The sequence below is a fragment of the Pyxicephalus adspersus genome, chromosome 4 (assembly GCF_032062135.1).
Source record: "Pyxicephalus adspersus chromosome 4, UCB_Pads_2.0, whole genome shotgun sequence".
Classification (NCBI taxonomy): Eukaryota; Metazoa; Chordata; class Amphibia; order Anura; family Pyxicephalidae; genus Pyxicephalus; species Pyxicephalus adspersus.
The window spans coordinates 30,763,396-30,781,740 of NC_092861.1; the positions used below are offsets into that span (position 1 = coordinate 30,763,396).

At 36.9% G+C, this 18,345-nt stretch overlaps 1 protein-coding gene across 1 annotated transcript in view; it reads left to right on the forward strand.

Annotated features, from left to right (window-relative positions):
- The window catches only part of DNER (delta/notch like EGF repeat containing), a 129,481-nt gene that overhangs the window by 105,775 nt on the left and 5,361 nt on the right, over positions 1-18,345 (forward strand). The window contains exons 8-9 of the mRNA XM_072407696.1: positions 481-705; positions 13,278-13,400. Of these exons, the coding sequence (XP_072263797.1) occupies positions 481-705; positions 13,278-13,400 (348 nt within the window). The remainder of the gene's footprint in view (positions 1-480; positions 706-13,277; positions 13,401-18,345) is intronic.

Here is an 18,345-nt window from a genome sequence, read left to right on the forward strand (position 1 = left end):
TGGAAAAATAAGACATCCCCTGAAAATAAGACCCAGGGCATATTTTGGCATTTCAAAAAATATAAGAGAGTGCCTTATAATCGGGGAAACAGGGTATGCACCACAAATTTAAATCTTAGACCTAACAGGATAGCCAGACACAAACCTAACTAAAGCCCATTTGCACCTTCCCAACAGCAGTCAAGTCAGGATGGCTCAAAATGTACATTTTAAGTTTTGTATTGCTCATCCGGCCCATAAAATCATTAATGTAGAATAGGAATCCTTACAGGGCTTTCTGTGTGGTGACCTTGCATAGGATGTTAACAAGAGGGAGACTGCTGCATTCCAACTTGACTATTATCAATTTTCGAAGGTACAATTGGACTTTAGATACTTATATTTTGGGTATTTAGTAAATCACATGAATAGAACACAGCTTTATTGTGTTTATGTATTTTGACGTCATTGACTCTCTGATGTATTTTGTATTGTTATTAGGCTTTATGGGTTCATTCTGTGAGGAGAAAGTAGACCCATGTTCTACCTCCCCCTGCCTCAATAATGGAAGCTGTTTCTCCACCGGCCTGTCTTTCTCCTGTCGCTGTAGCCCAGGATACACAGGTCCTACCTGTGCTCAACTAGTAGACTTTTGTGCCCTAAGCCCCTGTGCTCATGGAATCTGCCGCAGCATTGGGTCAAGTTACAAATGTCTTTGTATACCAGGTAAGATTGTACAAAAATGCACGCTTATAAGGTACCTGTAAAAATGCCTGAATGATCATTTTATCAACATGGGTCAAAGACCACGATATTAGGATGAATGAATGAGTGGATTAGATAAAAAAGTTTTATCAACAATGTTTGCTGAAATACTCATACACAAGAGTAACAAAGGCATCAGAACAGATCTTCATTAAAACTATGTTGTTCATGTGCAGCTAATGCTCATAATGTGAATGTCTGGTCAGCCTTTAATAAACTAGAAACTCCATGTGTATGGGTACCATTAGTTTTTAAATTAAACTTTAAAAGTCAATTTAATAAGGCTGTGAAGATGTGCAGTAATCCCTGACAGCCAATCAGCTTTCAGTTTAGGACAGATATAATTAGATCTGATTTCAAGGACAAAGAAGCAATGACTCATCAGATCTCAGCTATATTGGACTAATGAAAGCTGATCACCAGCAAGTCCCCACGCTGTCAGAGGATGGTATCTAATTGTAATGTAAAGGTAATAGCTCCTTAGTCTGTAATGTTTTAAAGATTGTTGGAATGTGACTAAACTACGCAGAGATATTGACATCATTTGAATGCAGTGTTAAGTGACCCTTGCTTTGTAAATTGCAGTGAATTCTGATATTTTGCTTCTGTTGTGCTTATCATTTCACTGTGTATTAGAAAAAAAACTCTCAAGGCTTTTGTGCTCAGCTTATGAAATATTTTTTAGATGTGTAAACTAACAAAGCACTAATTTCCCATCTTTAAAATGTCCACTTCTATGACGTTAATGCTCAGACTATACTGATTCTACACCTTCCCGAGAGAGATAAATCAAGAGATGTAATTTGTAATGCTATGGGGTCATGTCCTGTTTCTCCAAGGGAATGGAAAAGTCAGCACATATCTAACCTACTCAATGTTTGTTAACAAACTACAGTTACACAGCTATATCACATGTGTGTGTGTGTTTTTTTTTTTAAACAGTCTATATTTACCTTAATCATCTGTTCTCCATTTTTTGTATTGACTGCTCTTAGTTTTACTGTTCTTAGTTTATAGGTCTGTTGTTTTATTCTATCACTTCTCATCTACCTGACCATTCATATCAATATTTTAACCTGAATGTATTTCTACGCATTGGTCTGAGGTTGTAAGTGTGATTGGATCCCCCTCTGAGGATGAAAACTTATGATTTAACCCAATCTGAGGTTAACAGTTGTTTAATTACACTACGTCTGGAGTTATAAAATGTAATTAATGTTGTAAAGGTTTACTGCACATCCTCAAAGGTCGAAAATTATAATTTATGCCCATCACTTCTTGGGTCAGAAAAATAGGATGTGATTGAACCCACTTTGAGGTCTGTGTTAGCATTCTAAAAAAAAGACACTACTGGCACCAGGGCACATAATTACTCATGGCCATACGCGGGAACAGCAGTACCTGTTGCAGTTGTATTTACAGTTTATATTTAGCGAGTTAGACTAGTATTTTCCCAAATATCTTCCACTATTACTTATGCTTAAGATCGTTTATAACCAGTGGCATGCTTGGAATTGTTTCCAAAATGGTGCACTGACATAACTTCTTTTTCACGGTCCGTTCACACCCTCACTGGGAAGAGCTGATGACAGGTAAACTGTGCCATCAATTCTTTAATGCTTATAACCACTAAGTGATTCACCTCACTGGTGCTACCACAAAAAAGCATTGTTCGCATATTGCTGTAAAGAGCATGATATCCCACGTGTTAATGCTGAACATGGCAGTGTGCATCAGTAGTGCATATGAGTGAACAAGCCTTAAAACAATTGTTTTGGATAGAGGTGACCTTTAATTTTCTTCATTACAACAGTTAAGCTTGTGCTGACCAAAAGTTTTTCACAGCACCGGAACTTTTAAGTCATCCTAATTAGAAATTAATATGTTGCAGTATCATTATATAATTAAGTAAATGTACGGATATTTGCTTTTTACAGCATGTAAATGAAAAATCTGGCTCTACTCTTACAAGCTTTGTAGAAGATTTTATTAGAAATCCAGTACGTGGGTAGAGGCTTAGAAGCCAGGTCCTAATATTAAAAGTTGAAGTGTGATATTTGTTGTTCTTCCTACACACTTGACTCTCCTATTATTTCATATTATAAATTGGTAATTTTGGTATTTAAGCAACAGTAGAAACATTTCTAATGGCAGTTTGGTCGCCTACTGAATTGCACGTTTATTAAAGCTACCTGTCAGGCTGGTCTCAAAAGCAACTAACCAGAGCCCTCTAGTAAACATGAGCCCCCGCAGAGAAGCAGGAATCACTTTGAACATAGATGAAACAAAGATGAGCGTTTCAAAAAAAATGCTCAGGTGAAAGGTGAAGTGCTGCAAGTAGGTAGTTTACTGCCAGTACCCACTGAAGGACTAATGCATACACAAGCTAAGTATTAAAACAATAATATGCATTGATATGCACCTGAAAATGACTATATTATTATTACAGGAAAATACAAATAAAACTCCAGGCAAAAAAAACCCAAAACACTTATTTACTGTCTATGTATCCATTGCTAGTATAAAGGCTTGAATAATATATTTAAATTATCTTTTCACAGTTATCCACATAGGAGAAGGTTGGAGGTGATGGTGCTGGGATATTTCTATAGCATTGCATAATGGCAATTTTCTAACATGTTTCTGGCACTACGGGGGTTGTTTAAAGTCTAATTCCAATTGTCCCCCAATTGTCCAGAAATAGCGGTAAAAACAAAGCTCTGGCTGCTTTGTACACCCCTTCTCAGGCTGCCTCCTGTAGGCTTACCTGGTTACTGATTCGGTCATCCTTTGCTTAAGCCATGTGCAAGAGTAAAATGCACCAAGGAAGAGCCTTACATTGCCAGGAGAAACTACACATTATAATCCTTTGCACACTAAAACTGAAGAAAGGATAAAAACACTCTCAGCAATGTGTAGTGTTAAAATCTGCATCTTGCTCATCAACCCAGCATTTTTCAATCCACTTTCTGTGAGCCCAGGGCATTAGCACTCTGCTTTCTATGAATTGCTTGCAGTATAATGCTGCAGAGAATGGTGGCACATCTCTATTACATTTAGTATCCACTCACCTCTTGGAGAGGAAGTGGGAAAAGATGACCTGTGACTTCGCCAAGTTAAGAAAAAAATGTGGCATTGATTAGTATCTAGGCCTCAGAACAAAATTAGTACCTAAGAATTAAAAAGTACTTAAGAATGTAGAACATGGATCATGAATGTATATATATCAGCTGTGTATTTGCTTAGTAGTTTACAAATAAAAATAGGAAGTAGACAATAAGAAGAACCAGAACACATAGGGAAGTTAGGCTGCACCCTACCAATGTGCCCAATCCCTCTCTGGGTGTTGTAACTTTTGAAAAAGCCTTTTCTGATTAGCTTTTGTTTTTTTGTTTTCCTTAAGAAGCCTAAAGGCATGTAGGTGGCATTACTATTACTGAGCATGAAAGTGTTCTACTCACTTGCAATCCTCAAATGATATATGCCTAATGTGGAGTAAATAAAAAATGGTCACTCTTGAATATATATTTTACTTTCAAACAACTGCAGTGCAACTGCAACAGATTTCTAATCATTACTCAAAAGTGCACACCTAGTGCCATTTTATTCTCATCTCAAAAACATTTTTTGTAGGTTTTTTGTTTTTTTAGGCAGTGTTTTTCAGACAGGAGTGTTGTACTACATGCTCAGCTGTTTTTCCAGTTACTGTGGGAGTACAGTTGCATGCATTTGCACACTTTTGCATTGAGGTTGCAGTGAGGTTGTAACACGGTTCCTTGAACTGACATGTTGCTTCTGGTCAGGCGTCCTGTTGCGGTAAAAGAACAGCACTGCCACAACAAATGCAAGTGCAACCACTCCTTCAGTTTGCCCCTCCTTGGTGCAAATCTCATTAGTTTGCTATGTGCCTGGAAACAGCTGTGTGCTTTTCTAAAAGTAATGTAACTAATTGTATGTTTGTAAATATTTAAGTTATACAACTAATGTATGACGTGTTGATGGACCATTTGTCTTCTCTCTGAAATACTAAACTAAAGCATGGATGTTGCTGTAGCATCGGAATTCTGATGATTCTCATCTCAAAAAGCTGAGGGGTCATTGACTCCTACTCAGTTTCCCATTTACATTTTTATGGCTATAGCAATCCAAGGACAATTTGTGGGTCTAAAGATATTTTCTGCTGTACCTTCAAGTTGTATGTCATGAAAGGAAGCTTAAACTGACAACCTGAAAAGTTTGCCAGTGAAATCAAGGACTTTTCAAAGATCTCAAAGCCCGGTCTTCTGTTTTGATCAGCCCAGCAGGAAGCCAGATGCATTAAGATTTCTGTCTGATTTTACCGTCAAACAGAATAAGTCCATAGTCTTTTGGTTTCACCGGAAGGCGATACGACCTTGAATGACCTTTTTTTTTCAGTTGGAATCTGAAAGGGACAGATTTTTATTTTATTCATGACATGATCCTAAGTTCTTTATTTATAGGAAGTACAATTTTGCTATAGGTTACTAGAATATAGAGAATTCATATAAGTGCTATATGAGCTGGGCAAAACCCAAAACAAGAAGAAGCTTTTATAAAGCAATGAAATCATGATTGAAGGAGTCCCCTGTATTAAAAGAAAGACCATTACATTTAGAGTATAGCCCTATAATGAAAGGTTATAGCAAAATAGCTGATTTACTGAGTCCCTATAAAAAGTCACAGCAGTCATTTATTGAGCCCTCTCTTTATATATTTATAAATCTCTCATACATCACACAGAGCTATTAATATGGAAGGGAGGAGATTGTGGTTATTTTCTCCAAATTTAGGTTAAAGCATGATATCCAACCCTTAGAAATTTAAGTATATGAAGAAAAGCAGAAAATCAGTTCTCTCTTCTTCCTTTTCTTCTTACCTTTGTTTACTTTGCATCAACCTATTTACATATATACATTGACATATATATTGATCTATATAAATTTAAAAATTTTTTTTGTCCATGTTTAACTTATACTATTTATATCTAATTATGTGACATTTGAACTATTAGTTTATTCATCTAAAATTCCCCTGAGGAAGGCAATAAGGCAAAACGTGTTGGGTTAAAGAGTCTTAAGGATGGTATTTGCTTGTTGCTTGCTTGTTTCATGTAACCATCTTCTACATGAGATAATATCGCTTTAAAAATAGGAGTGCTATATATAGTATATGTGTAAGGCCCGGATCTATGTCGGTATTCCCCAGACACCAATCCCCCAATCTAAAAGCCGCAGTCTTCACCTAACGCAGCCCCTGCTCAGCCTCGGGGGACTGGTTGTGTCTACTAGCACTCGGTTGCCCCCAGGACTCGATGCGCAAAGGATGGTGTCTGAAGATAGGCCGGCAGCCGACCCGGCGCCCATTAAATGCAATGAGTACTGAGCCACGAATGTAGAGTAAGAAGACAGGAATCCAAAAAACTTGCTTTGGTCAAAAACATAGGAAATCAGTCCATCCAGCACAGTACAAGGGGTGAGGCAAAATCAGAGTCAAGCTTACAAGCAGAGGTCGGTCCAGGCAGAGTTCAAATTGGTAATCAACAAACAAGCATAGCTCAGTAACAGGAAAACTCACAAAAACACTCCAACACAGGTCAGCCCAGCAGACGCTATAACAGGCACATCTGACTGGGAGCAGAGAGGCTATAAAGCCCCATCATACAATGACAGCCTTGGATTAAACAGGAACTACTCAGCAATCAGCTGCACACAGCTCACTCAGCTGTGCAGCCTAAGTGCAGAGGATGCTGAGGGAAACCTGATCCTACAGGGTACTGATCCTGCAATTCCAGTGCTACCGTGAGCGCAGCCTCCAGAGGGCATAGGGTGCGTGCGCCCTCCTGCAGTGAAGTATGGCCTGGGTACTTATGCGCCTCCTGACATTACCCCCTCTCGAGAAGGGGCCTCCGAACCCTCAACCGGCGGTTTTTCAGGGTTATCGTTGTGAAACCTTTTAACTAAAGCTGCGTACACATTTCCAATTTTTATCGTTGGTAAACGAACGACGAACGATCCTGCACGATATCTGCCAACGATCGTATGGCACCGATCTTGTACATACAGATAACGACACGATCGTTCAAAGATATTGTACACACGATAGATGCGACCGTTTGAACGATACAGGAAGTGACGTGCACCACAGGAAGTGAGCAAACGTTCATTCACCGCGCATGCTCGGACCATGGACGATCACTGAACGACCGTACACACGATAGATGGTCAACGATCGTCGTCCAATCCGATCCGCCGGACCGGTCGTTCATTTCCAACGACTATCCTCGTTCGTCGGCGTCGTTGGTTACTTTTTTTACGAATGATTTTTGGCCAATCGGTCGTTCGTCGTTCGTTCGTCGTTCATTTCCGACGATAAAAATTGGAAGTGTGTACGCAGCTTAACTCTTCCGCATCAACTTGATGTGCTGGAACCTAGCTCCTCTCCTCTGGACCATAACCTTTCCAATCAGAGAGAATTCTGTACCCAACGAGAATTTAAAATTTTTTCAAGCTTATACTTCTACATCCACAGGAGGGGGAGGCTCCAAGGAAGGTGCCACATTAGCTGCCGATTTTAATAAGGAGACATGGAAGGAGTCTACTAACTGAGCGAGGCAGGGTTACCCTATAGGTTACTTTATTTATTCTCTCAGCAACAGGGTATGGCCCAATTAATTTCATCTCATGCTTGATGGAGGGCTGGTGAAGGGCAATATTCCTGATCCTGCAACCTTGCTAACGTGAGCGCAGCTGCCGGAGGGAATAGGCTGCCTGCGCCCTCATGTGGTAAGGTAATGGCTGTGTACTTATGCCCAGAGAGCGCCTCCTAACAATATGATTCCAAAAAATCCTCAGTTGTCCTCCATGAGGTTGGAATCACCTTTTAGTTATGTTTATACCTATCGTAACTATTTGCACCATAACTTTTGTTACACTTTATTGTAAATATTATCTAAGCCTAACACTAAATAGCCAAAAACCCTTCAGTGTGCTTTTTTTCATCACACAGAGCTAAACAGAATATTACTACGTACATCAGCCCCTTGGAAATGATTCTCCACAGAAATTACAGCAACTCTGCTTTAAAAAAGAAGACATCAACACATAGAATAATGGAGAAAACAATAACCTGGGTAAATGTCAGGAAGCCTGTAAAGGATTTTGGTGTAGCCCTATTTACTTTAAACAACCAAACATGCAGATGAACCAAGTAAACGTGTTTGCTTTTTATATGATGGTATAATTGAAGAGAATCGTCACTCAATGTACTGTTGTATAAGGATTTTTAGTCTTTAGTACATTTTTTGCTGTTTTCAGTTGGGTGCCACTTTTATTAGTCTTTATTAGTGTTATATTTTACATTTATTTATTAAGGGAATAAATCAACATCATTAAAAGAGAAATGTTCTTTTTTGCTTTTCCCCATCTAAAAAGTTTCTAGTGTTATAGTAAAGTGAACTTGACCTTTCCTAGAATAGTGTCTGTGGTAACAGCAGTGCAGAAGTTTGCCTGCAATTACCTGTAACATTCCTTAAACTGATCGCCAAGTGTCCTTAAAGTTATACCCTTCATGTACCCACTGTACAATCTGAAAAACAAATACACACTACTGAACACAAATACTACACTACTGAATCATGATCATGAAAATGTATTTTATTTATTAAATGTTTTTATATGAATAAAATAGGTTTTCATATATATAATTTAATAGTGCAACTTTGATATACCTAGCCTGTACAATATTGGTGCGACTGTTTTGCTGTGGGGTTTTAACTTTTTTTTTAACTTTTACTATATGCAAAACAAAGAATAAGCTTTATAAATGGAATTTGGCTGTATTAATATTGCTTGTAATTATCATTATGAGTAGCATGAAATGATCCTTTATTCATTTTTTTATGCGTTATTTGTAATTGACATCTAAAGGTAAGAGATAATAATTAGTGAAAATGGCATTGAAATGATCAAACTTTCCTACATCAAGATAGTTGTCGCTGCCCTATATATTTTTTATAACCATGTCATTATTTGTAATATTCATAAATGTATGATAAATGTCTTTTTTTCTGTTGTTGTATTTATCTTCCTACTTTGTGCAACCTTTTCCCTTGCACCTCATAAATATGTAGTTATTTCCACCATTAATCTTTCTCTACCCCTGTACACTTCATTTTTAGTTGTTTATTATTAAAGCTCGCTATCATCATAAAAATTGATATGCCTATCCTGATGTGGGTTGTATGTCAGGCAACATCATCTTTAAAAAAGAACTCTGCTCTAAGCAGAATTTTTACAATAACTTTTGACAAAGCTGTTCATATTAACTGATTTCTCAGATCTGAAGCTTAAAAGACTTATCTTCTGTATGATCTTCTAAACCAGTCATCCAGAATAATTTGTTTTCTGTGCCTATCATAATTAAAAATTATTGTTGAGCCTTGGTGTGTCTGCTCCCAATCTTTTGTTTATATCATCGGGGGAGCAAAGCTATTTTGTCCCGATTGAATACTTTTCCTCTACAAGTCCCCTTATTTCTTTTAATCTATCTGTGATAGCCATGGGGACACTACAAACAGTAATTTTCTTTCATTTGATCATTTATATTGCGATAGCTGTCTGCTAGTATACTGTTTCTTTTTCATTATGGACAATTTAGTGTAGCGTCTATTTGTTTTTTTGTGTCTCAATATCTCAAAAAATTCAATTTCCAGTAAAAAAAGGTATTGTAGTAGGTGAAATATTGCGTTTTGCTTTAAATCCTAAATTTGTACATTCACTTTATTCCAACATAAATGAATGCAGCTGATTTGTGATTTAGGAATTTAAAAAAGTGGAGGAGGGAGTGAAAAAAAGTATATTGGCATGCGGGAGAATGCTGGAAAAAATGGGGGACAATTGAAGCAGAGAAAACGGGATAAAATGTGGCGGCCCCTTAGTGCCTTACAGGGGGAGTCAAACCTTTGTCCCTTAGTAAATGTTACATTCCACGTGTTAGTTTACGCAATCATGGGATTGTCCACAATCACCTCACACAAAAATGTGAACTCTGTATATGGGTAAAAGAACTGTGTAAATGGATGTTAACTTACCTACAAAAATGTCAGTAACCAGTTTTTGTGATAAACTGTTCCACACTTATTTGAACACAACAGCAGCCCTTTTCAGCTTCCTGAAAGCAGCTTAAGGAAGACTACAAAAAACCACTAGCAAACTGGTCCAATTTTCTGCTTATATACTGAAAATTAAATTAGAATAAAGTTATTAGGAAAGAAATAGGGTGAGGTGTGATAATCCCATGGGGCCTTTTCTTTTTTTTTTTCTTTTGTACCCTTGACAACATCTTTGACATATGACTGAGTGAGGTCAATTAGATTGTGAGTCCCTTTGAGGGACAGCTAGTGACATGACAATGTACAGCGCTGCCTAATATGATGGCGCTACATAAACATTGTGTAATAATAATAATCTTTAGGAAGAAGGTATCAAAGCAAAGTTAGTGTTAAATTCAACTATCTTTTGATTGTGTCATAGATAAAAGTGATAGTTCCATGATCAGAATATACCAGGTCACCTTCTCTTCAACTTCCTAAATTCCTAAATTGCAAGGATGGTTTTCTATACTTAGACCCATTTTACATCTTGGGCTGGGACCAAATGAAGCAACAATCTTTAAATGGGTTCTCCTGCTTTTACATTTTCAGAGTTCTGAGTAATAATATTCCAGATCTACATCCAACCCTTGCTATGTAGGGGAATCCTAAACTCAGATTCCCATTTAGATCATTACTGGGGTTGAACTTCTAAAGGAATACAGGCTGTTAACTTAGCAAAGTCAGTTATTATCTTGCAAGGAAGTTCTTACTTATCCTATATTAAATTAGAGGAAGGTTTCCTGACTTCAACCCTTTAATCACGAACAAGCAAAAATCATGTTTTTTACTTTTAAGTAATTGACAGTTCTTAGGAAACAAATTTTTACCACGTTCATTAACTTAAGTGAAAATTCTACTGCTAGTGGTTTAATAATTTTTTTAAGGGAACAGTCCCTTCTATTCCTTTAGTAAATCACCCTCTTCGCCCTGGTTTTGGTAATCTGGGTTTAGAAAGAGACAACTGAGTTTGAGTTATTTATGTTAAAAAATTTCTGAGTTTGGTTTAGGCAGTTATTATGTAGTAAAAACTACCAATTCTCCAATAAGTACAAATCAAGTAGAGCCAGTTTGGTATGTAGCTAGTTAGCCTATTATGATTTTCATTAAATAGAGGTAAGTGATAGAAACATTTTGGATAAAAACAAGTAGCAGTGCTTAACCACTGCAGCAGCTTCCAGAATTAAATTGTTAGGCCTGATTTATTAAAGCTCTCCAAGGCTGGAGAGGATACATTTTCATTAGTGAAGCTGGGTGATCCAGCAAACCTGGAATGGATCTGGCCCAGCATTGAAAACATTTGTTAGCAAATAACAAATAAATCCATTCCAGGTTTGCTGGATCACTCCTCTGATGAAAGTGTACCCTCTCCCGTCTTGTAGAGCTTTAATAAATTAGGCCCAAAATAATGGTATCTGAATAATAATTACGAAGAGTGAAAAATGACAACCGAAGAATCTATCACGATATTACAGGAGCAGGAATTTAGGAGAAGACGCTGTGTAGTCTAAGGTGATGATGTCACATGTAATCATATAATACTGGCTCTAAGATCCTGCTCAAATATGACATTGTACCTTTATTCTGCAGTGTACCCTTTGAGAAGTGTCTCCACCAAGAATGAGTTGTCCTTGTCAGTATTCAGCATTTCCCTACAGTGCAGTTGTCATTTAACCTTGCTGTTGCTGGTGATTGTTTTTTGTGGCTTTCTCATACAGCCTTTTGGTATAAAGGTTGCTCGGTTTGCACCCACGCTTGGTCACAGTCTTTGTGCTGGTTTGCAGATTTGTTCATGAGAAGAATGTTAAACAGGGTGGATTAGTAGAAAGTCTCGGTTGCATTGGGGGCGAACCCCAATATTAACATTCAGTGGCCGCATAGCTGTGCTTTTACTTTATCAGTCACAAAAGTGCAACTTATCTGAATTGTGAAAGCTGCCATTTTCAGACAAAAAAGGATACAATACCCAGTCTGTCCTTTGTGTCAAAGATGCTGCTTACAGTTCTGTCTCCTGTAAGAGATGCAGTATGAAAGCAAGAGAATTTATAAGACTTGTACCACCTAGTGGCCACAGCAGATAGCTTCATATTGTACACTGTTCACATACAATTAGTACTTTACAAAAGCAGAATGATTACATGTCCCTAAAAAGAAGGTAACACGAAAAAACTGTAGCCTGCCATTGGAGACCTAGCTACCTCTTAGCTTCCTGTTTGTCTCAAATTTTAGTACTAACCTGCAATAGGCACACTGTAAGTGAAGTCATTTCTGATCTGCATACCTGTTCTTGCCTATTAGTATTTTAAAAACAAGAGTGTAACAATGGCAGCTTTTACTGTTTTAGTACTGGTTTTTAAAGCATTCCGTTAACTTACAGATATTAAATATATCTATTTGTTATACTACTATAGCTAAGTACATTTATAAGGGGATTGATTACTAGACAAATAGTTGTCTTTACCATATACTTATCAAACAATCTGACTTTTAAATATAACACTAGGGCCACCAATTGTTGAAATTGGAACCATTTGAAATGCGGTTGTGTCCAATAATCCTTTTTCTAGTTCTATACATAAAGTTAGGTGTTTCTTTTACACTGGACCCTAAATAAGATCTGATTTTCAGTTTTAAAATATGTAATGTAGCAACATTTTATGCATGAAAATCTTTTCTTGGCTTGTAAATTATTTTCAAATATTGACCCCTCACCAAAAAACAGGAATTGAAAATATAAAAGGTTAATCCACTTCTCTATAAAATAAAAAATTATACTAAACAATTTTCATTAAAAGAGGAAATGAACTGTGGAAGCTGTGGTCAGGAAGGGAAGGCAGAGGACATTTTTTAGCATTACTGCCCAGGCACAAGTAACACATGTAGCACCTACAACAGTAAATCTCAATAATTTTTATTTAGCTCAGGAAAGTTGTATTTACTACAATCAGGTGCAAAAGATAAAGTTTTTAATTTATCTGCACATGATTAGATGTGAGTAGAGGTTTACTTTCCTGTGAATCGTATTTTTTTTTAGTAATCAGCTCTAGTCAATGAGGTCAGATCTGCTGACAAACCATCAGCTGTCACCCCTGATGCTGCCCCGTTAGTTGGCTTAGCAATAGCTTTTTCTACATTTTCTATTTAGACATACTTTTTAAATTATTTTCCATTAGAAAATGTATCTGTTTGTCACTATAATTTTCAAGAGAAATTAAATATATTCTGTGCACCAATTATACAATCTTATTTCTCTTGTGGTATTAGATAAGAAAAAAACGTTTCTGTAGAATACTTTGTCCCAATATATAAATATATAATTATGTATAATACGAAATCTAAATTTTAATTTTACTGTTTACCACAGGATACCATGGGCTATACTGTGAGGAAGAATACAATGAGTGCTTGTCAGCCCCGTGCCAGAATGGAGCAACTTGTAAAGATCTGGTTAATGAATACCAGTGTGTATGTCCACCTGAATATGAAGGTAAAGTATGACTCCACACCTAATCAGTAAAGGCAGCCCCACATATGTACCTGGTAAACCTTTCTCTTGGTTTCAGCTTTAGAAGTTAAAGAAGTCTAGATGCCAATAATGTCTTCTGTTTCTTTTATTATGTGGGAAGGCCTCCTCTTAACTTCATGAATAAGCATTTGCAACTTCTATTTTACTGCCCAATGAGTACACCGCAAATATTGGGTAAATAAAGTCACAGAGTCAGAGATATTCACACCTTATTAAGAATGAATGAAAGTATTGAATCAAAGTCAGAAAGGGGTACACATGAGGCTTTTCTAGCTAGTAAAGATGATGGTAGGCATTTTGGCATCTCAATTTCAAACTGTAAAATGAAATAAAACTCTTAAATGTTAGGAATATTCTCCTACAAGATTTACTAATATTAGGATCTGAAACTACCATAGAGAACAATTTGTGATGTACTGGCATAGCTTATTACCAGGCCTTGGGCACAAGGTAATAAAATGGGTGGCCTTCTTGGACACTGTAGCAGAAGTGGTCACAAAAAGAGCCAAAAATAAACCAATTCTCCTAATGTAGGTCATGATGGGGCTCACTTTGGCCCTGTCACCTTGGGTGGTAAGTAACCTTGTCCCAGCACTGCTGTTTGATTCTAAAAAAAAACACAAACATTTCCAGAAGCAAATATACAACCTAATTTTCTGATGTCCCTTAGATTTACCTGGATTTACTATGTAGTGTAATCTGGGATTTGGATAACACATAGACAAAGCAAGTATTTGCATGGCTTAACTTTTAGTAATGATGTCATGATGTCAATGTCTATTAGTATCTTAAAGTTAAACTCTATACAAATATAAAGGACACAGATTATTACAACTCTCTAGTTATTTGTGTTTAGTTTTTATTCAAGCTGTTTTTTTCTTTCACTGTCTACACTGTCACTGTTCACAGGCTTGGGTGGGTATAGCATGACCTGGGCTAAGGAAATAGGATGAAAAATGCTGGTGATCTAGGGAATCTAGTGGCAAAAATAAATGAACAACATTATAAATCTTTGGACTGAGGCTGGATATTGCATCAAAACCTAGTTTAATGTAGTTAAGCTTTAATTCATAGCAATAGGGAGTAAATTCATACTTCATTCTTCTAGTTTTAGAGACATGATGTAATGTACTAGGTTAAGTAAGTTGTTAAGTAAGTTGCACACACTGAGGTTTACATTTCAGTAGATACAATATGAATTAATGATAAGCACTCCTTGATGAAAGCATTACATTGATTTTTGTGATGACTTTTTTCTGGTATTAAACTTTAAATGCTCCACTCAAAATGCAGATATAGCAGTCACATCAAATAATGATAACGGAGATAACCGAGCAGATTTCATGATAGAGGGACCCATTAGTAATCTGTGAGCAATTGCCTGAAGGAGTATAGGCAGACTTCAGTCTTTCTTTCTGATAGATGGAGCCTCTGACTGGTGACTGGCTCTATACCTTGTCACTGCACAGTAGAATAGAATTCCTACTCATTAGAGGCATTTTGAATGCATTACTTCACTGCTAGAGGGCAGTGTCTCACATGGAGATCGATCGCACATATAAGCTGACAGTCTTATTAGCACCGCATTGACCGCCGCTGGATTCTTCTTATACTTTATCAATGGCGAGCCTTGCTGCAGTTGTTAGCAGTGGCTGAAGATGATTTTCAGTGAACACATTGCTAAGTGATTGCTTCTAAAAAGAATTTGGGAAAAAGATGGAGGTCAGAAAACTCTTTCGTAATAGAATGATCTTGCCCATTATTTGTACAGCAATGATGGTGCTGAGAGCAGATTTGACTGTTAATGTGTCCCTCGAGAGTTTAATAAGTCTAAAGCTAGTGCTTGCTCTCAGCATAAAAAAAAAGGAAAATACCTGTTCATTGCCATTTAGAAAAGGGAAATCTTCATCTTATGTACACAATAAAACATATATAAATCAATCTCTTTTTGTGATACTTCAGTCCAATCCAATTCGTCAATATCAAGGCGGTGAACAAATCTGTAAATCGGCAGTCATTTTAATTGCCATTTTGTAAGTCTGGTAGTATGAAAAATACCAGTAAACAGTAATAATCATCAGTTCAATCATAAAGATGATAGTCATGTCAGCTAATCAAGATTTTGATGAGTGGGACCATGTCATATATGTCGTTATTTCTGCTGAAGTAACAGGACATGTTTATGATAATTCTGATGCCCAGCTTAATAATTGTGCATCCAGCAGTAAGTGTCAATAAAACTTGGATCTCACACAGAAGTTATAATGCGGCTGTAGGCACAGGAGCATCTAAGCACATTTATTTCAGTATACTGCTATTTTTCCAGGAGAAATTCTAGGCAATAGATATATTTTTCAGAGGTACTGCTTAGGCACAATAAATATTTATATATTCACCCTATAATCTAGTAAATCTTCCTTTTTTTGTGTTCTTAAGGTATATATTAGTGAGGTTAGGAAGATTAGCATAACACATTAAACTCTAGAACTTCGGTTAAGTTAATTTATTTTGGCTCACTGATATTTTAAAACTGCTCACTTCAGCAATAAGTCTTATAGGGCAGCAATTCAACAGTCCTACTACCTAAATGACTAACCAGGAAGGCACCTGGTTCTCACAGGTAGCAAGGGATGGAAGTATCAGAGTGTTTCCTCACATCACAACAAACAAGAAGCTGCCTCGTTCTGTTGCTTTCAGCCTCATTCCTTATTCCTAGACTTAGCCAGAGCCTGCTCCTTACTACTCTGGGTTTGTCAGGCCATTCTAAAAATCTGGCCAGTTCTGCAGTAGGATAAATAGGGCCATCCAGATCCTTCTCTCCTACCCAGAGTCCAGGCCCAGTTAGGAAACTGACCAAACAGCAACTGTTGGTTGCCAAACAAAACTTCTCGAACACCTTCCGCAGTCAATAACCTGTTTTTGAAGGACAACAATCTATAGGGTCCTCCTGTACAATATATATTACACTATATTGAGAAATACTTGCTGTGCTTGCCCAAATGTAGAAGTGCAAGAATAGTCCACTGCTCATAATCAGGAATGGGCTCACAATGGTCTTACAAATAAGATTTTCAGCACCTAACTTCTGAACCCCCCACCCCCTTTTCTCCATTTTGAATAAATAGAGTGAATTGTGAAATTTTAATGACATTCCTAATTTGCTTAACATTTTAATTTCAATAACAAATGTTTTATAAAAAAATAAGCATATGATAAAAATAAAAAAATGGTATATATGTAAATAGTTAAGATGAGAATACCATAATGATTACAGTTTCAGGTTGTGTTTGAGCTATAGCATAAGGTGCCAGTAAACATATCAATAAGGCTAATGGTCTGAGGACCTGCACATTTATTTAGCTGCCACGCACGCATTTTCATGAGGCGGCGTCTGCCGCTAGATGCGCAATGTGAGAGGTTCGCTGAACAGAGACTAAGGCTTTGATATATCTGTTTGATGTTTATTTGTAGTCGTTTCATTATGTAGATTAATGCAAAGATATGATGGAGACAAAGAAAACAGGCTGGGAGCCAGGAGACATATTGAGGCTTTAAAGAAATGAAGCACATTACCATAAGAAGGATGGAAGAGATATTATGCTGGCACACTTCAGCTCACTGAATTTATTTATCATAGAAATTGAAATCTAGGTTTACAAACTATTTTAGTGTTTCTTAAAGTGTGTCAACAACAGTGATTCGGTAGTATGGATTCAGCTACAGAGGTCTTCATCATGCTTATTTGCCTGTAGTGTACTTCTAAATGCACACATTTGTGTCTCCTCTCCAGCTGCCGTTTAGCTATATTTCCCAGCATGACTTCGCTGTGATCAGATTGTGGTGCAAAAATGGCACTGAATTCTATAGAAAAAATATTAGATTTAGTTTATTTAGTGCTTCCCAAAGAAGTAAATTGTAGGAATTCACGTAAACCTACATAAATAATGACAAAATATATATATTTTTTTCCCCAATTTAACACAGAGAATATAATTATATTTATACTTATATATATTTAAACTACTTTCAGGGCAAAAGTAATCCTGACAGTCAGGAAAAAAGTCTAAAACAAATTTATGTGAATATTTACCGAATTTAAATATTAGAATGGTCAATAAATATATACGCCTTGGAAATATTAATTGGATTCTAATTGTTCCCTACTCCAGTGTGCATAGCAGAATTTATGTCAACATTCACCTTTATGTTTCCAAGGTTGCGAACAACCCCACATTATACTTCTTGTGTGAAAGTCTCATCCTTTTGCACATCCCTATTGGATCAGACTTTATAATTTTATTTATTCTATTCTACATCATTTTCTACAAAAGAACAAGGAAATTTCTTCCCTAAACTTTAAAGTACTCCCTTTTCTTTCAGCAGAATTCAATTTGATCTTCAAAAATGGCAAAACATATCGATATATAATGGTTTGAAAAAATTAAATGTACATATTGAACAGACCTCTACATTTATGGTTGATACCACCTGTATAGCTGTGTCTGCATACAATTCCTTTCAACAAAATGTCTTCCATTTTCAGGCTGTATCACAAAACATGAATCCCATTTACCATCTGCTTACCAGGGGGACTACGGATGGATTTCCTGACATTACAATTGATGTTTTTAAAGAATCGTTTAGTGCCAGAGAGTTGTTATGGTTATTTGTTGTTTTCTGTCCTTTGTCTTGCTCTTCTTCTGCACGGTGACAATCATCGTTGTAAGGGAACAGGGCTTTGCTTTCTCATATCAGTGATACTGGGGGTCTGTTGATTGGCTTAGGAAGCACAGATAAACAGAACAAATTAGGCAGACGCTGGACGATCCTTACACTGCAGGTCCTAAGATACAGGTTCCACTTCAGCAAGGAACCAAATCCCAAGGAACCAGCAGGCAGAGACAGA